The 27678-nt window shown below is 41.3% G+C and overlaps 3 protein-coding genes across 5 annotated transcripts in view; 2 read left to right on the top strand and 1 right to left on the bottom strand.

Moving 5' to 3' along the window:
- The window catches only part of LOC145772697 (uncharacterized), a 190138-nt gene that overhangs the window by 115619 nt on the left and 46841 nt on the right, over window positions 1–27678 (top strand). The gene's annotated exons all lie outside the window — the stretch shown is intronic.
- LOC145772867 (hepatocyte nuclear factor 4-gamma-like) lies at window positions 1973–22728 on the top strand. Of its 3 annotated transcripts, XM_082584750.1 has the most exons (12): window positions 1973–2074; window positions 5436–5582; window positions 16834–17052; window positions 17702–17816; window positions 18050–18144; window positions 18769–18884; window positions 19224–19376; window positions 19910–20019; window positions 20328–20458; window positions 21265–21370; window positions 21509–21639; window positions 21822–22728. In XM_082584750.1, the coding sequence occupies exons 2-12, from the start codon at window positions 5513–5515 to the stop codon at window positions 22079–22081; spliced, it is 1506 nt and encodes a 501-aa protein (XP_082440876.1). In that variant the 5' UTR covers window positions 1973–2074; window positions 5436–5512; the 3' UTR covers window positions 22082–22728. The 3 variants fall into 3 exon arrangements, with proteins under 3 accessions (XP_082440876.1, XP_082440877.1, XP_082440875.1); XM_082584751.1 differs by lacking the exon at window positions 1973–2074 and having other exon boundaries at window positions 5320–5582; XM_082584749.1 differs by lacking the exons at window positions 1973–2074; window positions 5436–5582 and adding an exon at window positions 12247–12442.
- LOC145772866 (uncharacterized) lies at window positions 23676–27175 on the bottom strand. Its single transcript, XM_082584748.1, has 2 exons — window positions 26310–27175; window positions 23676–26066 (listed from the first exon to the last, which is right to left on the bottom strand). The coding sequence occupies exons 1-2, from the start codon at window positions 27117–27119 to the stop codon at window positions 24990–24992; spliced, it is 1887 nt and encodes a 628-aa protein (XP_082440874.1). The 5' UTR covers window positions 27120–27175; the 3' UTR covers window positions 23676–24989.

The following is a 27678-nucleotide window of genomic DNA, read 5'->3' as shown; positions in this document are numbered from 1 at the left end:
GGAACAATGCTATCGGAACAAGTCAAAAAATCGATTTCACTTTTGATCTCCAAGTGAATTTATTGAGATTAAGTCCCGTTGCCGAAAAAGGGTTCTTTTTAAAAATTGAGTAACTTTTGGAATGGAATAATAAAGTGTTAACTTTTTGAGTGCTGGTTGTTGATATTTACGCAGTAGCCTATGCAACAATCAAACCAGAGCCACTGGCCAAACTGTCAGGCAGTGGCAATCAATCTCTTAGACCACGGTTGGATGATTTGCGTGATCACAGAGTTTCTAAAACCGAGCTGCAGATGATGTAAAATCAACTTTTGCAAATTTGTTTGGTTTGGTTTTGAATGTTTATCCTCGGACTGACAAAACCTTGATTGGTTATTCCTGGTAGTTTCGCATACTTGTAGAGGCTCGACACAGGGCCGGTTACCGGTACCGAGATTGGCAGAGTAAAGTTTTTCCGATTGTTGAAGTGTTGTTGCCGGGGAATCATTCCATTCACTAGGTGCCGCTGAATGGAGAGCAGTCCTGAAATGCGTTGCTCAAGCGCACACCCCGAGAGTCGAACTTGCGAGCATGATCTTGAGCCTGGCGCGGCGCGTAATCACTGAGCTAACGCGGCAGACAACTGAGCTAACGGGTTAACGAAGTTCTTGATGAAAATGTTAATTACTTTTTTGTAAATGAACGAAATCTGTTTTCCGAACATCTTAGTTATTTTATGTGTGCGTAATATACCTGTATGCTCTGGCTCTTTTTTGGGCTGCTTGCAAAAAATAGTGGTTTTAGGCTAGAAACTGTTTCTGGCAACACTAGTGAAAACTTTTCGCAAAATCGTTTATCGGAAATTGGAATTCTCAATTCAATGGTTTCTGGTTTCTATCAGGGTTGCCAGATAGCCTTTTTTAGGCCAAATTCCAGAAAACTGGCCTTTTTAAATTGCAGTTGGCCTAAAAAAATTGATGCAAATAAGGCCAGAAAATCTGGCCTTATTTGGCCCTTTTATGGCTGCAAATTTTGACCGGTTTAGAAAGTATTATTTTAAGGAAATTCAATTTCAATTGTAATATAAAAGTATCACTTATCATCACTTGGAGCCTGACCTATATTCGTTTTAATTTTAATTAGTGAGTAGAGAATGTGTTAGCGGTGGACAGGGCGGTTCTATTAAGTTGCACCTGCCGTAAACCGTAAAAGTATACACTTGCCTTGTTTGTTAATGTGATGTGTTTGCATTCCATTTGTGCAATCTTTTGCTGCTAAATAATTTCAAAACCGAGTATTAGTTTTAGTTCTTATGACATCTTAAACGTAATGATTTCGTACTGGGTTGGTCTGTGAATAAGTTTATTATAACGACAACACATTTCACTGATTGTTGAACACTCCACGTTTACTTCTGATCCGGTTTGCAATACGCAAAATGCTACAGAACGACAGGGAATCTTTGCATTTGGTTATTTTTGATTTTTTAGATTCGTGGTTTTAAACTTCTATACAGCAAATAAGTTTTGATGTGAGTGTAGGCTATATTTTATATTGTTATTGCGAAATTGAATTTTATACATTCTTTAGTTGATACAAACAGTGTTTTATTTTAATAATTCTTCTGTTGTCATGTATAGCACTGAAAAGAGTTTCCAATCCTGTAGTTGTAGACATCCCTGGTAAATATACTCAATAAGACAAATTCATGCTGATTGCTTAGTTAGATGTTCCGAATAGCACTGTTCATGAATTGAAGTAATAATGGTTTCTAGTTTATCTGCTACTACAGTAATTTTTCATTAATCAAATTATGCAAACAAACCGATCATTATGCTCTGACAGTGCTAAATTATTATCTGTCATATTTGATTGTAAAATGGCATTTTCAAAAATTTATTTCAACTAAGTTGTTAGCGTTTATTTAGCCTTGGAAGTAAATAAAAAATTTGGCCTTTTTTTGGCCTTACTATAGCTTGAGTATCTGGCAACCCTGGTTTCTATTATTCCTTCCATTGCTTCAAGACCAGCGAAAGTTCACGCCAGTCGCCAGACCTTATTCAGGAAATTGATTGAGCTTTGATGAGTAATTGGGGTAAGTTGCTCTTTGTACTTGGAACCTTGACTATGAACTTTGGTCGAAGTTGTCTTGGTTTGGCTCTGTTGTCTTCATCCTATTCTATCATGAAGGTTTAAAAATTGCCAAAGAACTGTTTTGTTACGTTATCATCAAGAACAATGCAGGAAATATATTTAGGGTGAACGTTAGGTCAGGAAATTATTAGGCAGACTCAATAACTTAATATTTTATTATTTATATACCGTAGTGACAGATTCTGACATAGCACTTGAGTTTGACACAGCTTTTATCATAATTTTCTTTATACTTGCAAAGTGAAAAGTTATGGAAACTTGTCACTATTATTTGTAGTGAGAAGTAGTGTGCCTGCCTCTACACACCTAGGTGTATATGAATGTGTTAGTTAGATTTATTGCTATGAGGTTGATTGATTGATTGAATCTTTATCCTCGGACTGAGAAAGCTTCTTGCAGAACTTAATCCTGGCTGTTTCGCATATACTTGTAGAGGCTTTGCAGGCCTCGAAATTCGTTTTTGTTGACCGCGGACAAACGTGTCCGGTCTGAGCAGCTATCTCGGCGGACAAATCAAGTCTCACGGCGGACAGACCAGTTTTAGCGTCGATCGTCATGCTTAATCACTGTATCTTGATAATTCTTCACCATTTGAGAACTATTAGAAGGCTTTTTAAAATTTCAGCAAAGTCACTCTGGAAAGGCTTTTATCAGATCAACGACGTGCGCTTGAAGAGTCAAAGCGCCGTGTAGCTGCTATACGCCGCATAACTGATTAACTTCCACCGAACGAGGTCGTGTGGCTTCTTGCGTCACAATGCTCTAGGCACGAGTCGGAAAACTTTTACACTAACGCTACTATTTTCTGCTGTGCAAAGTGTCGCTAGGCTATTTTCTTTAGATTTATTTTTCGTGTTGTATTTTTGCGTGTTTTCCCTGGGCCTTTTCTTTTTCAACTGTAATACCAAAACTTAACAAATTTTATAACCAACCTTGGCTTATGATATTACTCGGAGATCATTGCCAGACACTGTGACGTAAGACTTGAACTACGTTGCGCGTGATTAGTGTAAAAGTATCGGTACTCCCATCGATTCTTGGCGAAGAATTCACCTTTGTTACGCTGTTTCAATGTCATCAATCGTTAAAGCAACGTAAAAATCGAAAGTTTTCCTGCTTGAATGGAAGCTAAGGGATGCAGTATTTACATTTTCTAGATGCGCGGGAAATTATATTCTCGCAACAACTGTTCGTGCTATGCAGTGACGATCTGTATCGCTAGTTCCTGTGTTATTTCTCGGCGGACAAATATGACCGATTTAGAGGGTACTTCCCGCGGACATCACATGCTGTGACGGCGGACATGTCCGCGGTGTCCGCCGTGAATTTCGAGGCCTGCTTTGAATCACTGACGCAGGCCCGGTCACCGAGATTGACAGAGTGAAGTTTTCGATTGTTAAAGTCTTGTTGCCGAGGAGATTATTCCATTCACTAGATGCCGCTGAATGGAGAGCAGTCCTTAATGTGCGTTGCTCAATTGCATACCCTGAGAGTTGAATCAGCGCCGCTTGATCTTGAAGCTTCTTCGTTCCAGAAGTGGCGCGTTAACCAATTGAGCTATCGGGCGGACTAGGTGAATGCTTATGGTCTTTCGCTACTATCCTGATTGCGCCATAATTTAACCAACAGCTGCAACTTACAATGCATTTTACTTTTCATTTACTTTACAGTACTTGTTTGTTTGTATGTGGCGCTATTGCAACAAAATAACTTGACTTTGCAGCATTGTCAAACCAATGAAGTTTCAAGCTTCACCCAAGTGCTCTCACTACTTGGCAGTAGATCTTAGAATGTCTGTGTTTATGAGCATGAAATGTCATAACTTTGTGGTTTTAAGTTGGCAAAGTGTTCTTTTCTAAGCTGAAACTGAGCTGTCATTTAAAGTTTTGGCTTGTGTTGTTGTTGTTTTGTGTTTGTGTGTAACTTCAGGTAGAAGTTTCTGACTCATTTTGAGTATTCGCTTCTGTTTGGTTGATGAAACATGGTAGTCATGGGGGTGCAACCTAGTTCATACCCTGAACAGTTCGTACCCTGAAAAGATCGAGAGAAAAAATTAAAAAAGCCGAAGTCGCTGATTGCAGTTTCCGCAAACATTTTAATATTTTCCCCCTGAAAAGATCGAGAGAAAAAATAGCACAAAGCCGAAGTCGTTGATCGGAGTTTCCATTTTTCCGCAAATATTTTAAAATTTTCGGTAATGATCCTAAGAGTTTGCCGAAGTTGCTGATCGCAGTTTCAGCAAACATTTTTAAAGAGTTGGGTTAGGAAAAGATTGAAAAGAAAAATTTAAAAATAGCCGAAGTCGCTGATCGGAGTTTCTGCAAACAAACAAACTGAAAAGACCGAGAGAAAAAATAGAACCGTTTTTCCGCAGTTTCTGCAAACAATTTAAAATTTCTAGTAATGATCCTAAAAGTTTGCCGAAGTCGCTGATCGCAGTTTCTGCAAACATGCTAAAAGGTTAGGGTTGATTGGAGTTTCCACAAACAATTTAAAATTTCCGGTAATGTTCCTAAGAGTTCAGTTCAGTTTATTGTTTTGCTGGCGATAAACAAACAAAAAGTACATACAAATTGAGTGTCTATCAGCACAACAGGATGGCAACGAAAGACCTGTAAGGTTATCTATGTCAGCTGCCACCCTAGCCTGTTGCAGGTTACACAATAATAAAAAAAAAAACAACAAAAAACAAATAATCACACTAAAAAAACGGACATATAAACACCAGTTTTTGTTTGTTTGTTTGCAGAAACTGCGATCAGCGACTTCGGGTTTTTTTAATTATTTTTCTCGATCTTTTCAGGGTACGAACTAGGTTGCATCCTAGTCATGGTACAATTGGTACATGAGGTGGAGGTACTGACTTTACTGCTATTGTTATGATGTATATATAGAAGGTTCTATTTGAATAAGACCTTCTGATGATCCGTTAGGTGAAACAATTTGTAAAGGCTTCAGATAGTAATAACTATATTTGATTTAATTTGCTCTGCTTTGTTTTTTTGCTTAGCATTGAGCACTTTTTTGTAGTATTGATAGTTTTCATTGTTTTATAGAAGGTTCTATGTGTTGCACTTTCGAAGTGACAAAGGGATTGGACATCTTGTTTAGATGCATCAACCTTCAAGGCTTGACAGTTGACATTGGCAGTACCGTAGGTTAATCCAGAAACATTGTTTGGTTTTTTCAAAACTTACCTACATTGTTATGTGTCAAATCAAGAAAAGGCTCTGATTCTATATTATATTACTTATTTTGATCAACATAATTTACGTTATATCATATAAATTTTGTTTTTCCAGGATAAATTTCTGTTCATACGTTTTTGCTCAAAAAATGAGTTAAGGTTTATGAAGTGCAAGTTATTTTAGACGACGTTATGGCCCAAGGAAACATTGGCAGTCCCCATTCCTTGGGTTCACAAACACTTCCCCCTGGTCGAATTTCAGGTAAGTGCCCATTAAGCGAATATTTTGATTCTTGCAGACCCATTAAGGTACTGTAGTATATCATGGATGTTTAATCCTATAAAGTGTTTCCATGACATAATTTTGTTTTTTTTGTTTAACATCCATCATAACTGAATTGAGCAGAATTTTGCTGTTGCTGGCTTCTATTGTGTTTTAATTTGTTCTGTTGTTTGTGTTTACTTTGTGATTAAATTGTTAGCAAGGTCTAGGCTACTGCCTTTGTTAAACTTTTTAAGGCCGTTTTGATTCTGATTAGTCATAAAAAGAACTACTCCTTTCTGGTAATAAGAAGAAAGGAATTTCAGGACAAGAATTTTGTTGTATGTTGTATTTCTTAGCATGGTCACTTTGCTTGTTTTGACTCTTAAAATATAAACAACTATAAGACAAACTCTTGTCTAAGGCATTTGAGACAGTAGTGATAACTCTAAGGTGTTACTCAGTTCTTTCTTCTGGGGTCCAAATTCTTGCGCCGGCTGCCAAAATATAAGTTTTGTTAAAAACCGTATTTTTAAAAAATTGTGTTCTTAAAAATCCGCTAATTAATATCGTGTTTTTACATTCATTCAGGTAAGAATAACACTAACAAGGCCCTAAAACACATGTACTTTAAATGCACTGTTTCCCAAGTAAGTGCAGAACTAGTCTTTGAGTTTTTGTAGGTCAACGCTCAGACTTTTTGCAAACTTTTATCAGCAATATTTCTCGTTGGCATGTGAGAAACTTTGCCTTGTGGAAAAGGTTGCAAATGTGACTAAGAGAAAAAGTTAAAGTACAAACGCGGTGGAAAAAAGTTTAAAATACAAGCACAAGTGGAGAAATGTTTTTGTGAAAGCCGGTGACCAAACATGGCCTACCGACGCAGTAGTTTTGGAATCCATTTGACAACTTCTTACAGCTTAGAGGCCTGCATGGTTTTAGAGGCTGAGGGCTGACGTAGGTCAATATGCTATGATGCTACTGATCATCTTGGTGTATAATATTTAATCATAACATACAAATCAGGTCTATTTATTACAACGGATGTTCTATTAGAACATCAGTTATAATAGAACATCTGTGTGTCATACTCATACATAGTGTCTGTCATCGTAAAACATTCAATTTCTAATTGTCTATCAACCAAGTGTATTTCAACATAGCTCCACATTCATTTGAATTTATATTATATATTAATAGCAGAAAATTTCCATCGAATCTACACCATGGAGACACCGATAAAGCCACGCAGTGACCTAAGTCAAGGTGTCCCATCCAAGTGCCTGCTTTGAAGTTTAATTGTCACTGAAAAGTTCCTAAAACACAGAGATCATTTAAATCAAACAATTAGAAGAATGATGAGACACTAACCTACGGCTACCATATGTCCTCTTTTAAGAGGATTTGTCCTCTTTTTTGAAAAAAAATAAATTGTCCTCCGAGGACACCCAAAAATGCTCAAATGTCCTCTTTTTTTACATTTTCAGTTTTCTTGCTCATATTTTCAACAGGATTTCATTCTTATGTGACTTTTTCGCAATTTCCAACCATTTCTGTATCAATGCAAGATTCTGATTTTTAAATTTTCAAAAAAACATTGATGTGCTATTTAATCTGCTGTTCTAAACAATTTTAAACGTCCATTGAAACATACCACATTGCTTTGCGATTGTCTTAAAAGCCAAATAATGGTCAGCGATGAGTGGAAGTGGAACTGCAAATCCACTTGTGGGGAACTTTCCTTATTTGAGGAGATCTGATCAACCAATTTACGAAAATGAAAAATTGGGACAAACTAAAAAAAAAAAGATATATATTATAATTAAAAAATAGAGTAAATCACAAAGAAATGAAACATTAAAGAACGCAAAAACTTGCAAAAGAGTTTGATATATTTACATTTTAAGGTTCTCACACTTTTACAATAAATTATTATTTTACCTAGATCTATCGATTACCAACTTAATAGTTTGGCTAATTTGTCAAGTGAAGCAAATCGAAAAATAATCCAAAGTGTACTATGTAGCCTATGACATGCAGCCTATTTCAAAATAAATCGTGGCATGGATACTTACAACTTATGTGAGTGCAAATGCAGAATGACTTTAATCTATGATGCAGCCACAATGGTACAAGGAAAGAAACAGCCTTTTAGTTGAGTCTGTCCTTAGCATCTCATTAATAACTGTATACAACTTCAATTGTATTTCGTGTAAGTAATTTTATGATTTCGTTGAAGCTGATCCTTTTTTCTGAAAAAAGTTAAGGCATGGCTAACTGCAGATACTGCCTGATTTGTCACATTTTTATGACATTATCACATTTTCATTTTTTCACACAAATCTAACAAATCGGCTTTCGATAAACAAACAACCTTGTTTGTTGTTTTGTTATAACTTCTGCTGCATACGTCTATAATTATCCAAAATTATGTAAAAAATTCTTCATACGTAACATTCTACTTTTATTTTACTCGCTGTCGAAACGTGTCCTCTTTTTAGGCGATGAAAACATGGTAGGCCTACACAGTACACTAACCGTCAGTTGAAGCTGGTGGTTAAATCCAAATTCTGACAATCTTTTGTATGAAACCGTTCCAGCTCCAGGCTCCGAAAAGTGCTTTCATTAAAATAATGACGACATATCATATTAATTTCAAAAGCTTAAAATTGCCTGCAGTCAACTGTTGCTGAAAAATGGCACAACTTTATGAAATTAAAGGTACTGTCATCAAAATGTCCTGCGGAACTGCGTTTCAGAACATATTCGTTAATTCGACGTCTGATTACACAAATAATTTCTTAATTTTGTAAAGATTTGCTGTTAAATTATGTGAATTCAGCCAATAGTAGTAGCATCTTATGAAATACATCGGAGCCGGAGCTCTTTTTCAAACAACTGGCTCCTGCTCCACTTGAATTTCACATAGAGCTCCAGCTCCGTTGGAAATGCACGGCTCCGGCTCCAAAGCCCTGGTTGTAAGATAAATGCTTTGCCAGTGTTTTCAAACCATCAACCAGCTGTTCGTTTAACAACCGTTCATGTATAAATGAGGCATTGATCTGTCATAAATAACATACTGGCGCCACCAGGTGGTCTGAACTTTCATTGCATACCTCCACTAGGGGCACAGCAGAGCAGCCGTGCTGTTGCAATATGAAAACATTTCAGATTTGATTCAAATTGTGTTCTTTCTTACACTAAGCAGTGAGGACAGTCAATAGTGCTTGAACATCACAGAAGTGGGAATAGCAAAGGTTTTATGTCTAACTGCAGGCCTTAAAACTCGTATTTTTTCCCGGCAGCCATCGTGGCCTACCGAAAGCTCCTTCTCGGCGGCCAAATCTGAGTGCTTGGAGGCCAAAATACAACTAACGATAGCACAAGTAAATAGAATTAAACTTGCAACAATGCCAAAATGATCACTTAGTGTTGTTGAAGTCTGGGCAACGTACTGCTATAGAATCGTTGTACCTCGCAATAACTGCTTTATCGGGATTGTAATCCGGTATTGCGGGACCTTCTAACGACATTAAATTGTTTCAACTGCTCGCTGCTCAGTAAATTGTTTCAACTGCATACCGCCTTTCATAAAACCTGACCAATGACCATTTATACCGTTATGATGTCACCATTGAGGGTGTGGAGTCACTAACCTACAGCGGAAACATTTCTCAACTCTGAAGACGCGTGTTTTCCCCTCGGATATCAACTAACCTACCCAGACAACAAAATTTGTCATTTTTACATTGATTCTACGTTTGCAGTCGTTAAATCAGGGTAAAAATGACGAATTTTGTTGCTGGGTAGTTCTCCGTTTTAACGACGATTCAATGTCCGACAACATCGAATCCACATAAAAACGACAATATTGCCAGCCGACGTGGCACTTCGGATTAACACTTTGTTAAAATAAACGTCGGGATTTACAAACAAGACGTATAGCTGGTGATCGCAGCTGGGTATATTCCATACAATAGCAAATGTTTCCGCACAATACAACAGTGGTGATTATGACGCGTTGACCTAATTTTGCGTCACTCTTTGATACTAGATATTTTCGACAATTAATCCACGATCATTCTATTGCGAAATTAAATAATTGGCTAGAAGAAACAGGCGGCCGAATTGGCCGACTGAGGAGGTAGCACCGGCGGTCATTCAAGCACTACTTAGCGGCCATGGCCGCCGGCTGCTTTAAGGCTTGAACTCTACCTCAGGCTGATGCCTATCCATCAAGAGTTAAAGCTGCTGAAGCGGAAAACCCACGCACTTCGAAAACCCGTCTTGCCCGGTAGTTCAGTCGGTTAGCGCGTGACTTCTAGAACGAAGAAGATTATGCGGCGCTGGTTCAATTTTCGGGGTGTGCGCTTGAGCAACGCACGATAAAGACTGCTCTCCATCAGATGTCTGGTATGTCCACGCGGCATTTGGCCACGAAAGTGAGGGAGCATTTAGATTGAACTGCTCTCAACAGAAAAAATGCCATTAAAGATCATATACTCGATTGCCAAACTTGTTCAAACAACAAACCATTCCTGGAGTCTTTTAGAATTGTATGTAAATGCTTCACTGAATGCGATACTAAAATCCATGAGAATTTGCTCATAAAATCTTGCAATCCTCGCCTCAATAGGCAGCTGTTTGCCGCAGGCGCCTCCTACCTGCTAAATGTCTTCACGTATTTTGCGTCATTGATGTGTTATTGTTTTCCTTGCGCAATTAACCGTCACGTGATTTTGCCTCTCCTCTGCCTTGCCGTTTCATTCTTATGCGTGTCTGTTTTCGATTTCTGTGTATAGATCAGTTTCTGTAATTTCATTTTATGTGGAACAATAGAACATCAGTCAGTTGGTTACTTGATAAAGGCTAACATGAGTATGGCCGAAAACGTCTGTAATTTTTAGTTTATTTTCATGTTATTATGTTAAATGCCGTCTGGTTGTTAGGTTTTATTTGTCCATGTTTCACTTAAAGTTTCCTAACGATCTCACCGGTCTGGAGCGACTCGTCAATCGAGCGATGACGTATGAGTGACGTATTGACGCATCACTAATCTAGAATTGCGCCCAGTTAAACGACAAACCCCACTGGTTTTGTTTGCTGGTGCACTATCACAATCGGAAACACTACAACATAATTTGCTCCAGAACGAGGGATATGTTCCCAGTGTTATCAGCACAAGCACCTCAACGCAATATGCTAGTGCTTCTGTTTCTGTGGTTATGGAATGTTAGAATTTAAAATTTTACACAAAAGTTATGAAATTTAGTCAAACCACTTCCAAGCGACTTTGAAATTTATTTGTAATAATAACAGAGATAACATTAAAAGCATAGATTGGCACCACAAGAACGGAGAATCACGCAGAGCTTTCTCCAATCTCGAAGTTGTACTGTATAATAATAACGCTGCTTCTACCTAAAATTCTAAATATTCGAAGCTATGTCTGTCAACATAAAACCAACGTAATATTGCGTCAATTAACTTGGCCCTTGTCCAACCGTCCATCCGGTTTCTGGCAGTATGACGTCATAGTGCATGTCGTGATGTGTTGGTCGTTTGTTGTGTTGTCACGATCATCTGGTGGCAAAATGTGCAACAGTGACCAGACAATTTGTGCGAATTGACTTTCTATAGTCCCATGCAAACTGTGCATGGTTTCACGACATAGCCAATTTGTTGGCCTCGGTTTTCGTTGGTTTCGCCGACAACCCAGCACCATCTCTTTCAAGGCGCTTGCTGTGTTATGACGTCACACACACCCACGCGTTGTTGTGCTGTGACGTCACTCATGAGAATAGGAGGGAGGGACCCTCTAGAATGGGTCTGAACAGGTGGAAGATTTAGGCTTGATACAAGCGAGTGTAGAAAATGCAGTGAATGAAGAACGAACGCTTTCTGATGTCATGTTTGGTACATTTGCATGCAAACATATTGTCAGTTTTCTTAACAGTTAAAATTATTTTGAAAAAAAAATGAACAAATTTTGAACATTGTTCTTAGCTTGATATTTATGTTGGTTTACCGTTTTTTCTTATCCTTTGTGGAGTGTCTGAGATGTTAGAGAGAGGCCGTCTTTTGTCATAAGTCTGTCGTTTCTAAAACAAAGATGCTGATTTTATTGGCTTGTTATTCAACTTGATTCCTCCATGCCACGTTATAAACTGCTTACGTCATGTGTAACTTATTAGCTTGGATGCAGCCTAGCTCGTCACAACCTGCTGAGTAAACGTTTGCTTTGTGGCTTCGTCGGTTTAGTCAAACAGTGAAGCCTTCGCCAGTGCAGTACCGAGACGGAACTGGTCACCACGACCCAGTAAGCAGACAAGGCCTTTTTATGATTGATTTAACGTTTGCAGACGTTGAATCAATGTGAAAAGTTCATTTGCTGGCTGAGAATTTGCTTTTCACGGTTTCAGCGAAATTCGGTGTCAATTGTTGTGCAATTGCCTCAAAGAGAAAGGTTGAGCAGTTTATCTTCAATGTGAAGTCTGTTAATTAAATTGTCGGTAACTCCATCTCCGTTGTAGTCTTGAAGGGCCGAGAGAATATTAGTCAGGAACTTAATCGTAAAGCAATGATCCACCAGTAGGTTTGTCGCAGTGGTGCTAGAGTTACTATAAGATAACTGTTGAAGAATTGATTAAATTATATTGATCATGCAACTCTGGCTGTTTTTGAAGGTAACTTGTCACCTGTGTACAGGCTCTTTGATCTGCTTAGGAGACTAAGCTGTGTTTGCGAACAGTAGTTAATGCAACAGCCACTTGTCATGACGGAAGCTGGCCCCCAAGGCAACTATGGGGCGTACATCGGTGCAAGCCTCCCTTATTTGGACATGACAAGCAGCGTGGATGGTGAGTTGATTGTAATGAGCCACTGACACACTTCTAGAGGCTTCACTTGAAGTTGTACGTGATAGCTATGATGAGGAACGTTGTGTTCAAATCTCATTGGCATGTTTGATGATGCGGTTTCATCGGGTGGCATGTTTGATGATGCGGTTTCATGGGGTGGCATGTTTGATGATGCGGTTTCATGGGGTGGCATGTTTGATGATGAGGTTTCATGGGGTGGCATGTTTGATGATGAGGTTTCATGGGGTGGCATGTTTGATGATGAGGTTTCATGGGGTGGCATGTTTGATGATGAGGTTTCATGGGGTGGCATGTTTGATGATGAGGTTTCATGGGATTCGTTGTGGACCCAGTGGTATAAGGTTAAGCTTTTACCAGGAATCTTTTGGGTTTCAGTAATACATGGAGCACTCACGCATTGCTATCCACATTGCGTCGATGCTAATCTGAAGGCTTGCAATCACACAATATGCGGTAGATTAGTAAAATTGCTTTTCATCGCTTGTTCACGAATTACTGCGTATGAGTTGCTTCGTTATCTAAGCACTGGTTAGAACTTGCTATTGTTGCTTGACATGTAATGATTGAAAGGCTTCAATAACTTCACAGTCAACATTTTTTAGTATCTGCTGCTCAGGGCACAAATGTTATTAGACGTCTTAGCTCGGTCTTGGTGTATTTGAAGTTCAATCGAAAGGTTGTTGAACTTTTCTTTTCAGATTCCACCGATTTTAATCGCTGCGTTGTTATTTATTGAACTACTTTTATGGTGAGCTGGCACAAGCTTGGAACGCAAGTCGCTCAAATTTCAAAAGTTTCAGTGATGCTGGGTTGACTCTGTTGCTGCTCCATACTGTTGACAATGACATGGATGTTGGTATCAACGTTGCATGTAACTGATATTGACATAAATGTTGTTGTTGTTATTGACAAGAATGTATTGTATCTGTTTTGAGTTGTTTGTCGCTGGCAGTCAGGGCTGGGAATAGACGAAAGTCCGGCTGTCTAAACTTCTCAGAGAATATTAAGAACTTACTTTGAATTATGCAAGTAGCTACCGGTCCGATTGATTTCTTGTATAACCAATCGCCAAACTTGACTGCTAAAGTTTTAAAAATTGCACCATATTGAAAGTTAGATATGCTCCCATCCGATCGTCACACAGCAGCCTTCGCCGCTTCCAATCTAGCGCTATTGTTCTTGTGACGTCATAAATATATCCACTGTCACCTGAAGACTGTTGGGGTGTGGAATGGCCCGTTTCTGTGAGTCTGATTCGGTGAGTCCGATCCCTATTCGGTGATTATTTTTTTTTTAAATTATTGGGTACCGTAGTCTAATTATCATTGCCGTTTTAGGGTTAGAGGTTAGGAACTCACCGAATCGGACTCATCGAATAGTAACAGACCCGTTGGGGTGTCCCCATGGAAGAAAGCATGTTCGCAACAAGCGGCAAAAGAAGGTTCTAGATGTGTTGTCGCTTTCAAGTTCTAATCACCACAATCTTGAAACGTTGCACCTGGTTCTCGCGCTTCATTTGTCGTTTAAGTGGTTTCTGTAGTGGGGAGTCCCCTCCACAGAGATAATACCAGGTTCAAAGTTCAATTTGTGTGTGCCCGCCTGCCCGGGAGGCATCGCTTGTGCTAGACATGACAGGTCTTATTGTTCAGGGCAACAGAGTTTGTACCTGATTGTTCGTGCGATCTTCGCTAATTTAATGATCCCCTGATTAGTGATTCTCTGATTATCGAATTCTGTTAGCAATGTTATGGTATATACTAAACAACTTCTTCAGAAGAGTGTAAAATATTTAGCGAAGATAATCGCAAAAATGTAAGATTAGCGCAACTTATGCAAATAGAATTTATGCAAAAATTGTACAAGTTTCCAGCTGGCAATCACTTGCTGCGTCTTCTAGTCCGGCCCACGATATGAAGCCAATTCTGAAGGGTTCGTTATTCTGGAGTCGACATTTGGTTTCACCCCTGAACGATTCCACGAGGTATCGTTGGGACACAAACACAATGAAGTTGAACAATGGTTCCTCTGCAGTGCAGCTAGTTTTGGTTAATCGACTGAGAGGAATCATATTTGTTGTGACACTAAGGTTTTGCACATCACGGCGATATACATCCTCATGAATGGTTGTCTGCATCAGTGCGAGGTGATTATTATTGCTTTTCATCTTTCACGTCACAAAACCACATTATAAGCACTGAAGATGAAGACAGTGTGGTTATTAAAACGTTTGTTGAACATGGGTTTAGTGTTATTTTTTGGGTCTAGTGTTATTTTTTGGGCTCTGTAGTTTTTTATTGTAACCACACCCCCAATGAAGTATTGCGGTTTAGTCTACATTACGACTTAATATTTTATTTATCTAGTTGGCATTGCATCACATTTTTTCATAAATCATTGTGACGTTTCGGTTTTGTTGCGTAATAATTGAAACGATCGAGTTCTGCTGCGGATGTAGGTGACACCAGAGTGGTGATTTAGTTTATTTGTTTGTTGATCGTGCAACCTTCACTAAACAGAACTTTTGAAAAACATCAAAATCTAAGTTTTAAACTTTCCTTGTTCTGTATTTAAATGTTATTGCGTCTTCTAACTTCAGTGTTTACGTTTTGCCCAGCAGCATTGATGACCGTTGTTGGGCCGTTTGAAATTACAGAGTTGATGTGGTGAGAACGTCAGGATAAGCGAAGAAGGGCCGAAAGCCCGAAATCAAACAAACTTTGAAGCTGATTAAAATTATTGCGTTTTGCTGGTTGATTTACCCATCTATGACTACGACAACGTTTCAGGGGGAAGTTTTTCTTGCATCTGTGCTCCAACACCTTTTGTGCCATGAGGGTTATACAGAGCAGCAAATGTGAACTTAAAGAAAATTAACTTCTTTGCTCTCCAGCTTAATAAACAGACTTCGCCAACAATTTACCCAGTTTTGCTTTCCATCTACTGATTTCAGCGCGCCCGGCAGCGCTTCAGTGATAGTCATGCAATGGAAACCAACCAGTGGTCGTTCTCCAACGTGTGGAAACTTTAATCTTTGGTGGCTTTCATGACGCGATTTTCGCAGAAACCCGACAAGCATTACACAAAAGAATCGGTCAAATTCACGCGGCGTTGCATGAGCCGTCAGTGACGTGCGCAAGCGAGCAAGTTTGTTTAGTGGAACCATCGGCCGTGCAGAGTCAGCAACACAGCCTGCTTGTTCAGTTAATGATTTTCATATCCAACTATTTGAGCATGGCTTGGTTGAAGCAATGTTAGGTAATGTTGCATCGATGAGTTATGTTCAATCCAGCTCACTGCGTTTGCACACAAAGAGTCTTTCTGGGCGATTGGACATTCCTATAAATTATGATTACTTTACGAAATTTCACTGTTCATTCAAACCTCAGTTGTTTATCAGTGATTAGTTCGTTTTCTGATTGGGCTAGTCACAGGATGTTGCTGGGACATGTTGCGAAACTATCTGGACCTGCCTAGTGGTCACCATCAGTGGGGTTGTACATGGGCAACCGTCCCAGGGTGGTCGACGCTTTCATGTTGGGCTTACCAGATTGATGGCATTTTTCGTTTTTAGCAATTCACTCATGATTGAATTAATTTGATGAAAGTTGGTGGTTTACAGTCGAAAAATATCTAAGTGGCATAACTGTTCGTTCGTTTCCAAGCGAAACGTTCGCTAATTGATTTCCACTTTCGAACGATATTTCAAAACCCGGCTTTCGGATATCTGGAAAACTAAAACCCGGGGAACCCGGTTTTTGAATAAACTATGATTGGTATCATCATGCACGTTATAACGTCCGAGTTTTGTCGCTTCTACCTTTTTCTAGACCTCTACTATGTTTGGCATATATTGTTTTTCGTTGTGATGGTCAAAAACAAACTGAGCTGAACTAGCAACTCAAGTTATCGTCTCAACGTTGTTTCAATGTCGCCTTATGTCGTGGTTCCTTATGATTCACTGTTGCCAGCGGTTACCAAACCAGAGTTTTAGCTTGAAGTGGCTTGTGTTGTTGTGAATTGTGATGCAAAAGAGGTGTCGCCACTGCGATAAATCCTTTTACCTCGTGCGCTCCCCCAAACAGTGGACCCTATGATCAATTTTTTTTGTTTCCGTCTTAAGCAAATATGAGATGCAACCCCTCTACGATTGTGATGTCATCATGTCGTCACATGGTAACGATGTGGATACATCTGATTATCTTGAAATAACGTTAGCAACGAGATTCATTGGTTAGCCGCCGGTACAAAGGTTAATGCAGTGGCGCACTGCCATTGATGACGTCACAGTTAGTGTCGACGAAAGGGAATCGGAATGATTCGGCGAAGTGGAAATTGTTAATCTTGAAAATTAAAATAATTCCAATGTTTAGGTTCTCCGTCGCCTTCCAGTGGAGAGATCACAATGACTCCTTCAAACTACGGCTACGATGTATCTTTGAGTCCACCTAGTGTTGTAAGCAACGGTAGATCCCCTGTTCACTCAATGTCGCCAGAAAGGATCCACGTCCAGCATCCGATGACGAGCGCCAATGACGTTGACATGATGTCACAAAGCGTTGCTATGGAGAGCGGAGACGGTGATCGTGCGTGTAAGTAGAGTGTGTCCATTGTTTCAGGACAATCGTGTGTGGGATGGCCAGTAGCGCCACCTGGTGACAACCATCTCCGCCCCTGTTTACGACGCGAGTCAAGTGAGCAGATGCGTGTACACTGTACAATGCTTCCGTCGGTTAGCTCGAACCGCGTAACAATTAGAGACCGCCCACACGGATTGTTCATCGACACTTTCCGACCTTTCGTTTTTCGTGTATATTGAGTTTGTTACGTGTGCATCCATTGATAGTCGCACTACCAGCCTGTTGCGCCAACCCACTATTTGCAGTTGACTTGCTTCTGGTGCGGTCATGCGCACTTGACGCGATAAGAATTGCTGTGTCACAATGCCAGGACTCTTTACTTAACGCGAACAATGCACCACCGCGATGTGGGGCGGTCGTTGGTTTGTTGATTCAATTCGATCGCGCTTGGAACGGCGACTGTCAACAATTGCAGCGCTGGTATGAATCGAGACGTACCGAGTAATGACGTGAACGGACAGATGTGGAAATGTTTATTTTCTTTAATGTTTCTCTTCAGACAATGTTTGTGAGCCCCGTTTAGGCTCAAATAATAATATGGCCCTCCCTCAAATGGCCTACACGCCTGCTGCAGTTTATAAATTGAGACTTTCTTTTTCAGTTTGCGCGATTTGTGGCGACAAAGCCACCGGGAAGCATTACGGAGCGAGCAGTTGTGACGGATGCAAAGGATTTTTCCGCCGGAGTGTACGGAAGAACCATCAGTATCAGTGCAGGTTTGATCCGCTTTTAGATGTGATTCTGTTGTTGCTGTCCACCTACATAATCAATCGATGCAAGTTTCCAATTGAAGGGTTTTGCTGAGACGCGTTTGTCCATGATCGCATTGTTGATGTTAAATAACGTTGTTTCATCGTTAGAAGTTTCCAAATTGGACCAGCGGACAGTGATGTACAGTAACTTGAAGAAGGAATAAACTTTATTTTGTCCCCCCCCCTCTGTTACTTAGGTTCCATCGGAACTGTGTGGTGGACAAGGATAAACGGAATCAATGCCGGTACTGCCGTCTCAAGAAATGCTTCCGTGCGGGAATGAAGAAGGAAGGTAATTTCATCATTGAACATTCAAAGTAAAAACAAACCCGTTGCTCTTTCGTTCGAGTTGTTGTATGTGTTCATTGTCAAGGATGATTTTATTTGATCCGTGGGAATTCTGGCGGCACGTTGATTTCTGCTGGGAGCAAAGTGGGTGACGTCATCCGCGTGTCATCAAATTTCAATAGAGTTGCGCACTCATGCGTGACAATCGTTGCTCAATCTTTTTCCAAAAGTTGATTTCACATCTTCTTCATCCTTCCCGAGAAACACTGTTTGATATATGTGAAAGCTTTCCAATAACTAATCCTTCACCTCCCAGCGCAACGCTGATATCGGTCGCATCTGCCCGGAAGTGGACTTTGTTCGCCATCAGCGTTCATCGTAGTGCAGCGTGCAATCACTGCAACGATTTGTCGCGAATTGTGCCAGTCAGTACAATTGTTGATGCGTCATCTGAGGATGCACATTGACGTAATGTGCGAAACGTCAGAAACGATTTATTCAGAATAGAAGCGTGTGTATAAGCTCATTATGACGTGTTGACAATGAAGAGTACTTGCCTCCATATGATTGGACAACTTTATGGTTGCACTTACGTTGAAGTAACGTTTGCTGATGTTGTATTTTACAGCCGTTCAAAACGAGCGTGATAAGATCAGCACCAGGAGGACTGGAGGAGATGAGGATCCGACATCCTCTTCCTTGTCTGTGACCACACTTCTTAACGCGGATACAATGTCTAGACAGGTGGGTCTCATGACGATTTCAATGCAATTAGGGACCTTCTGTTACACGTCCTGCTTGTCTCTCTGTGCCGAGATGTTGTAGGTTGGGTCCGGCAATAGATACTTTATGTAGAGAACCTCTTTTGGAGCGCAATCCTGGCGCTTTTAGGAGCCTAAGTTGCTGTGGCCTACCTATCAAATTGCCGGTGCACCCCCACTCAGAGGCTACCTCCAATCGCGCTGCTTCAAGTAGCTTCAGTTGTCTTGCGACCGTGCTATTCTGATGTCTAATTGTAACCGTGCTATTCTAAATGAGCGGTCGCTGCAGCGCACCCGCTGAATGACCATTGTTGATTGACAGCCATCGTCCGGACCCATCGACTTGATGTCCGTCCAGACAAAGAAGATCGCGTCAGTGAATGACGTATGCGACTCCATGCGCCAGCAACTTATTGTTCTCGTCGATTGGGCGAGGTACATCCCGACCTTCTCCGAGCTACCATTGGACGACCAGGTAGGATGTCACGGTTGAATAGGTCTTGTTTTCCGCATCAGTAACCATTGACGAAGCCTGACCGAAAATTATGCCAGAAAACAGATTTCGAACCCAATGAACATGAAATTGCTTTCCCTGTGGTATCGTTGGTTGAGAATGAACATTTAGTTAAACAACATGATGCGTTCTACTGGTGTAAATTAAGCTGAACCATCATAAGTTGTATACAGTGACAATGTGCTTTTATTCCGACGTTTCGTCAATCAGACACGACTGACTTCATCAGGGGGCTAGACCAGGTAGTGATTATCTGTGTTTTGCAATGCTGGACAGATAGTCACTACCTGGTTTAGCCCCCTGATGAAGTCAGTCATGTCTGATTGGCGAAACGTCAGAATAAAAGCAGATTGTTACTTTATACATCTTGTGATAGTTTAGCTTAATTTGCACCAGTAGAATGCATCATCTTATTTAACTAAATGTCTGGTGAACAGCCTCATTAAATTTTCAATGGACATTTTGCTTGATATGACCGTTATATGTTTGACTAGGTGGCGTTGTTGCGGGCCCACGCTGGCGAGAACCTGCTAATGGGTGCGGCCAAGAGGTCCCTCCCTTTGAAGGATATTCTTCTACTGGGAAACGACTTCATCATTCCAAGGTGGGTGAGTACCAGGTTGCGCTGTGTAGTTACAAGCGCACACAGCGCCGTTTGTGCAACCGAACGATGTCCGGCCATGGATGGCGCTGTGTAAATTAGCAACAGCCTGGAAAGAAATGGAGTGCTTGCAATGCAACAACTCAATTACATCGTCGATGGCTACAGCAGCCTCACCCCAACTGACCATGGTTGGATAGTTGAATATTTTGGTATTGTTGTTAGCGCTTTTGATGGAAAGGGAGTTGAAACGCCCGCTGCGATCGTCATCCCCCCTCCTACCAGAAGAGCTGACTTATTCTTCCTTTCAGACATTGTGTGGAGGTGGAGATCAACAGGGTGGCGGTTCGAGTCCTAGACGAGTTGATCCGGCCTCTAATCGAGCTGGCACTAGACGACAACGAGTTTGCTTGTCTGAAGGCGATCGTCTTCTTTGACCCAGGTGAGAGAGAAGCGTTTCAGTCAGTAAAGACGTGTCCGCGGTAACTATTCGACGCGCATTGTCTTCACTTAAGGCAGATGATACATTGTTTCGGTACCCACTTGCTCACACAAAAAGATCAATGTTTAACTAATTGTGGATGACATCGGTCATCATGTCGTCCGCGCTGGAGGGCATGTAAATTTCAGTCTCGTCAGTACAGTCATCCAGACTTACAGACCTTGATGTTGTATGCGATCTACTCCTCGGCACCAAGTTTGCAGGAAGAAGATGCCATTCCCCATCTGCGCATGGTCGAGCGCACGCCGAAACGAAGACGGTTGGACCACACAGGAACAGGCCGATGTCCTCCTTATATTTCTTAACGTTTCTCGCTGATAAAAGCAAATCAGTGTCGAGTGGTGAGAGCCTTAGTTTGACATTCGAAAGGGCGCCGGTTCGACACCGCTTATGAGCATGCGGCTATGTCTTTGGCAGGACACGTAAAGACATGCCTGAAGGTGGACACGAAGATTGGCTTTCTTGTCTTCCGTTCATTTTATCCAAATCTTAAGATTGGGTGTAAGTCCGGATACGACAAAAAAAAACAAATCGTACGAAACGAAACATTAGATTGAGGGTGTGGATCATTGCTCCCGAGCACTTCTGTTGGCAAGGTTCAATCTCCATGGGCACTTCACCAGTCTAAGCTCCATCATCGTCATCTTGGAAATGTTTGGGAGTTTAGTTTGAGCTGACCATCTCTGGCGCTCTGTGCGCTAGTGTTTGTCCGTCATCCGTTTGTAATAATCGTCATTGTGACGCAGATGCCCGCGGTCTGAGTGACCCATCCAGGATCAAGTCGATGAGGTCCGAGGTGATGAGGAATCTTGAGGACTACATCAGCGATCGCCAGTTCGATTCCAGGGGGAGGTGAGAGATTCTTTTCCATCTATATTGTTGTTACTTTGTTAAATGACGTCGTTTAGAATAAGTTTGAGTTGGATGTTTGGATGATGTGATGTTGGGTTTGCGAAGATTCTTCAACGATTTTTGCATCATCTTTCATAGATTCGGAGAAATCCTTCTTCTTCTTCCCACCCTCCAGAGCATCACGTGGCAAATGATCGAGCAGATCCAGTTTGTAAGGATCTTTGGAGGAGCGAGAGTAGACACCCTTCTCCAGGAGATGCTGCTCGGAAGTGAGTCTCACCATTGTCACGTCACTGGCGACTGACTGTTGTCGACGTCATTGTCGCCGACTATGACGGCAATATTGCTAGGAATGACCTTGTGGCGTCACAATCACTCTCATGCTGTGCAATGTGCATGGACGTGTCTTCCTCATCACTCTCCATTGTTTTAACACGTTTGATTGTTGCAGGCGCGAACGACAGCGGAGTCGGGTTGGTGTCCGCATCCGTCCCCGTTACCATCGATCCTACCTCCCTCCCCCTTGCAGAGGGGGTTGTGCCGCCCCCTCACCACCTGGACCCCAACATGTTCCATAACAACATTAAAGAAGATGTGAAACCTTGCTTCACTGGAGAACTCCAATACTCCCCCCTTGTGCACGGAGGGGAGCACAGGCCACCCCCCAGCATGGAGGTGGATCCTGTGTTGCTCGGGGTCCCAATCAAGTAAAGACGAGGAAGAAAGCCGGTGCCTTGTGACGTCATTGAGCTTATTCTTGGTTGATTAAACATTGCGCACACTAAAAATGTTCGTAGAGCTTTCTAGGTAATTATCGTTATGTAACCCATGACAACGTATCGGTGCCAAGTTAGGCCGCTTTGCCAAAGTTCCACAAACCAACATATGGTTTGCTCCTGTGGCTTATAGGGGTGAGAACCCGACCACCGCCCCCCTTTTCTACCGGTCCTGGCAAGTAACAGATGATCCAGCACAAGCCCAACCGCTCAGCTGGCGCCCGTCGCTTCAGCTATGACGTCACAACCGCCTTTTCGCTCCTCTCATCGGGACCGCCAGACCTCCAGCTTCTTCATGGCATTGTACAGGATCAAAGCTCACCACCGCCCACTTCCAGTTCATCTGTTGTCAAATCGTGTCAACTTTTTCATGTGACGTCACTGTCTTCTCTATTTCGTCATAGCAGTGCGCCACCATAATTATTTCGTTCCATTAGAAGTGATCTGTGCATTGACTATTTTCTACCTTTCCTCAATTCCTTGTAATTTCGTTTGTGCCTATATTTTCGTGTAAATATTTTGTGAACTAATGCGCTTTATGATGTTTGCAAACGTTGGAATAAGGTTGTTTGATCATTGCAATCGCAGACTGGCTGTTTGTGTTAAGAAGCATGTGACGCCACCGTGCGGCATTGAAATGCAGAAAACATCGAGCGACGTTTAGTGTTGAGGTATTTGTTGGGCAATCCGCGCTTCTCATCTGCACTAGTGCCCCTCTATGACGTCATCATGGGAAAAGTTCATCACTGATTTGAGTGAGAAATACTTTTCAGTGACGCGTACCGCATCGTGCGACGTGTGGTTTTAATGCAACGTCATCATACTCGTCGCCTGCCAAGTTTGCTGCCAATCCTTGATCCGCGCCAACAAGTCAATGTGCTGTGGCTCGTCACGCATCATTGCAGTTGCTCGGTGAAAAATATCATCATCCAAATTCGGTTTAGTTCCCACTAGTGGCCGATTCTTTCCTTGCAGCGATTGGCTTCACTCTTATTCTCCAACTCGTTCTGTCCATCGCATCATCTAATTGGCGTATGGTCGTTTCGTTGTCTGCCTGTCAGTATGGGAACTTGTGTCACTTATGCAATGTATGAACAACTTGCATATTTCGAACATGTAGGCCTACTCTTCCTGGCTAATAAACCATTAGTTGATCTTCCTTTAATGTTTCATTTTTCACCTGTTCTTTTTGGACATCCCCGTTTCTTATCTACCTTAACGTTGATAATAAAATTGATGCAGTCTTTCTAAAGCTATAAAATGTTCTTTGTCACCAGCGGCGATGTCTCTTGAACAATGAACAGCTAAGCTAACGTGGTGGATGAAGATAATTCTATTGAACTTTTGTCACAAATCTTTGGTGAGCATTTATTGCATCACAAACGTACAAAACCAAGTGAAAAGAATCTCGATCGCTTTCGTCGCAGCACCTGACGAGTGCTGCGATAAAATGGTGCATCCCCAAAACTTAATTCAACAGCATCTAAAGAAAATCTACTTTTGCTTAACTTTGACCAGTGGCGTAGCCAAGGGGGGGGGGGGGGGTTGAGGGTTACAACCCCCCTTTGGCAGGCGTGTGACGTCACGATATTGAGAATTATTTTTTCAGTCTCTTTATGCTTGAGAATGATGCTTTCAGTCTAAAAAAAATTGCCTAATTTTAAACAAAACTGCATTAAATGAGCGAGTTATTTGTTTGTTTGGTTTATCTTTATCCTGCATTGCGGGAAAGCGGATTTGAGCGCTATGCATCGGTGTACGCCTTCCGACGTACACCTGACCCACGCTGCAGCCGACGGCAATGTCTGATTGTCTGTTTCCGGTTGTCTACTCTACTTAGGCTATGACTTAAATTTGGTACTACCCATTGCTCGAAATCGATCACTGGGTAGAGGCAATTATCGTAAAGTTTCTTGCCCAGAAAAACAACAGCAAGTGCTGGTGGCTGGAGTCAAACATGCAGGCTCTCGACTGCGAGCCCAACGCGCTAACCACTCGGCCGCGACTGCTCGGCCAGTTTTGCCAATACCAAACATCTCAGCCAGGAATTAACAACAAGAAAACATAGAGACTTAACTTTATTTCTGAAAAATGCCGAAGAAAACAAAAAACGGTTCAAAGTTGTGCAGCTCATTGAGGAACAGGCCACATGAGATGTGATGACAACAAGTAGGGACAGTACATTACGGGACGCGCAACTCCGCTGTTCCGGAAACATTAACTTTGAAAGTCAATTGGGTATATTTTTTACGCTTTGCTACTGGCTTGCTTTCAACTAAAAACCCATTTCATTCCTCTTACATAATCCACAAAAAGTAGGCCTACATTATTTTGTAAATCAGAAACAAAAACGTAACCCTTCTAGCGTTGCAGATAGGCTAAGCCAAAAGCGGATGTAGTTTCGCATCTCTATGATCTACAATCCCTAGCTGCAAGGCGTCAAAGAATTGCATAACGATCATTGCGTAGCTACCAACGTCAGCAGTTGCCTGTTAAAGGAAGATTTTTTCAATGTGAAAACAAATTAAAACATCCCTTTGAACATACATCTGCTGGGGACTCGTCTTAAAAGTTATTCAGTGCTGTCATTAAATAAAATGTCTCAGTGAAGTTCGTTTGCGTAGCGTCGCTAACTTTAAAGTTGTTCAAAATTGTTTTCAAACTGTATCAACGTTAGAATTTAGCTATCACACGATGCACTTGACGTGAAATATTGCAGCTGGGTCCTGCATTACACTTGATGAGTTTCGTTCAATAAATAATATAACTTGCTCGAGGACAGAGGCTCATAAACAGAAATATAAATTACAGTATTAATATTTAATGCAAACAGCTTTAAACAACTAACTTTGATAATGCAAGTAATTCACTGCCGGTTGAAGGTTGCTACTGCCCCTAGCGAGAATACAATTAGAACACATACAAGACGTCTCAACGTGCCCCGTTGGAAACTCGTATATAGTGTGTTGGCTGACTGTGTTTGTTGAACGGTGTGCGGCTGCCCTGAAAGAAGACGGGCTACTGTACTCCTCTTTGATCAGTGCGATGGCATCCTTCTTTTTTGCTTGGTGGCTTTCTGCTCTCTCTTTCACCGTTTGTGAAAAGCGAACTGATTTTCTTTTTTGAGAAAGTCCCGTATCTGGGGATGCCCCTTGTCGGCGACCAATCGATTCGAAAGAGCTCGTTTGTGATGACGTCATAACTGGTGTGGTTGCTTCGTAAGAGGGGAAGAAGCTGGGATTCCTCTCATGCCATGGCTGAAGATTCATCACTGTGACGTCATGAGATGGCTGAAAAAGGTGATCACCATTGAAAGGTTCAGTTTGAGCCGCATATGGGTTACGTGGTGGAGGGTAGATAGCTTGGGGGAGATAAAACCATCCTTTAGATTGTATCAAATCCTCATCGTAAACACTGGAAGAGGCATATCCGTAACAATATGGATCCTCGTTTCCGTATTCTTCTACGTATCCGTAGGTGGGATACTGACTCATGCCACTAGCAACATCATTTGGGTAGAAACTAGGGTGAGGGCCATAACTACACTGACTTGAAGAGGGATGGTGAGGCTGTGGATAATAATTGATTGGAGATACATGGGATTGGATATGATAATCCCCACTTCCACTGGAATAACCACTACTTTTGCTCCTCAGCCTTGGTTGTAAGGGCTGTATACTTTTATGAGGAAAAAAATTATCCGTCTCAAAATTTGCAGGAAACTCTTGCGGAGGATGAACGGAAAAGCTTCCGTTTTTATTTTTCCTGTAATCATCAGAGCTTGAATTTATTCCGCTATCCGAACTTTTGCGACTTCTTTTTCGAACTCTTTCATTTTGAGAACTCCGATGAAGTTTCTTATTACCAACTTTCCATTCAACAGATTCCGTCTGAAGTATTATCTGGACTTGAGAACTTCGCTGAAAGAAATAAAAAATATGTTTTCTAAAGATCAAACTAGAGCAGAAAAAAGGAGCTTCCAAAATTAAAGTTATTTTATTGCAGCCAAGCCAAAAGTTGTTAAGAAACCCTTTAAATGATTTTGGTAATTTGTGCCGCAAGGGAGAAACAAAAACTTAGAAAAAAAAGAATCGAATGAATAACGATAAAAAAAATTAACAATTGGCGGATCTTTAGTGCGAAAAGGGAAGTGTCATAATCACCTGTTGACTTTGAGGAGTCATCTGCTTTGGTGAATTCAACCTTTCTGTTTGTGAGGAAACAATGGAGGCTCTATCCAGCTTCTTGCTAAGCCGATCAAGCGTGTCCATGCACGTGATCAGCTTCTCACTGACGTCAGAGGGCCGAGTGGCGTTTCGAGATCGCGCTTGGCACGTTTGGAAATTTATGGAAGAACCGGTTCTGGCCGAAACCTTGTCATCAACAGAACTGAAACCGCTACAGACATTTGAGTCAGAATTAATTTTTTTCAAATTTGAGTCGGGGCGAGTACCTCGTTGAATCTGAACTGCGACCGGCGGTGAGCACAGGTCATCTTTTGGATCTTCCTCACTGGAATAGTCGCTATACAACTCGAAGTGACGAGAACGGAAGGGTGATTGTGACGTCACACTTCTTCGCGTAAAGTTGTCATTTCGAGTAGATTTACCGAAAGAGTTACCACTGCCACTAGACGGTGTTGGTAACCCTCTCCTGTCAGTTTGTCGGATGTCTGTGGGATGTTCAGAAGTGGCGGATTCTCTTCGTTTTATTCCTTCTTCAAACAGTGGTTCAAATCCTGGTCTGAGTGAGTGGTTTTCTCTTCTTTGCTTCGTTGACAGGGACATGGCTGATTCACTCAACCATGACTTGTCACGTGCTAACTTTTGACTTGACGAAAGAGGAAAAGTTCTAGAATATTTGTGAGAGGTCAGATCTTCCAGCATCTTTTGTGACGTGTCAATCGAAGATTTGCTCTTCTTTCCTCCAAAGAAAGAACGCATTGCGTTCCTTATAACCTTTGGCGGCTTCATTAATATCGCCACTCCCACAGGTTGACAACAAAAGAATTTAAAAATATTTTATTAATATGAACTGCCAAAAAAAATATTAAACAATTAGTTATTATGAGGTTTCCCTATGTTACAAAAACCCAATAGAGTGTTAGAATATATGGAATCTCGATAAGCAGGATAATCGTTTGAAATTAATTTTCCAGCCTTGTTAACTCACACTAAGCGGTTGGTTCATGGAGTGAAGTTGGAACAGAAAATCAGAAGCATTGCTCTGAAGGATCCAATGTCATATCAGTGATGTAGCAAGAAAGATAATTTTAAGAGAGAGCAAGACAATTATAGAGGGGACACTCGTTTAAATTAAAAAGTTTGTTTAAAAATATTAATCAATGCAGCCAAACATGTACAAAGCGTCTTTCAACATGTAATAGGCTACAATGTCAGTAAAACGTTGTAACAGTATTAAAAACATTTTTTTTGGGGGGGAGTCAAAATAAACTTTTGGGGTGATTGTTCCCCCAACCTCTCCCCAGTGCGGCTACGTCTCTATGTATGATTGTAGCCTAGGCCATAGACT

The sequence above is a fragment of the Aplidium turbinatum genome, chromosome 6 (genome assembly GCF_918807975.1).
Source record: "Aplidium turbinatum chromosome 6, kaAplTurb1.1, whole genome shotgun sequence".
Classification (NCBI taxonomy): domain Eukaryota; kingdom Metazoa; phylum Chordata; class Ascidiacea; order Aplousobranchia; family Polyclinidae; genus Aplidium; species Aplidium turbinatum.
This window is presented reverse-complemented; position numbering and strand designations above follow the sequence as displayed.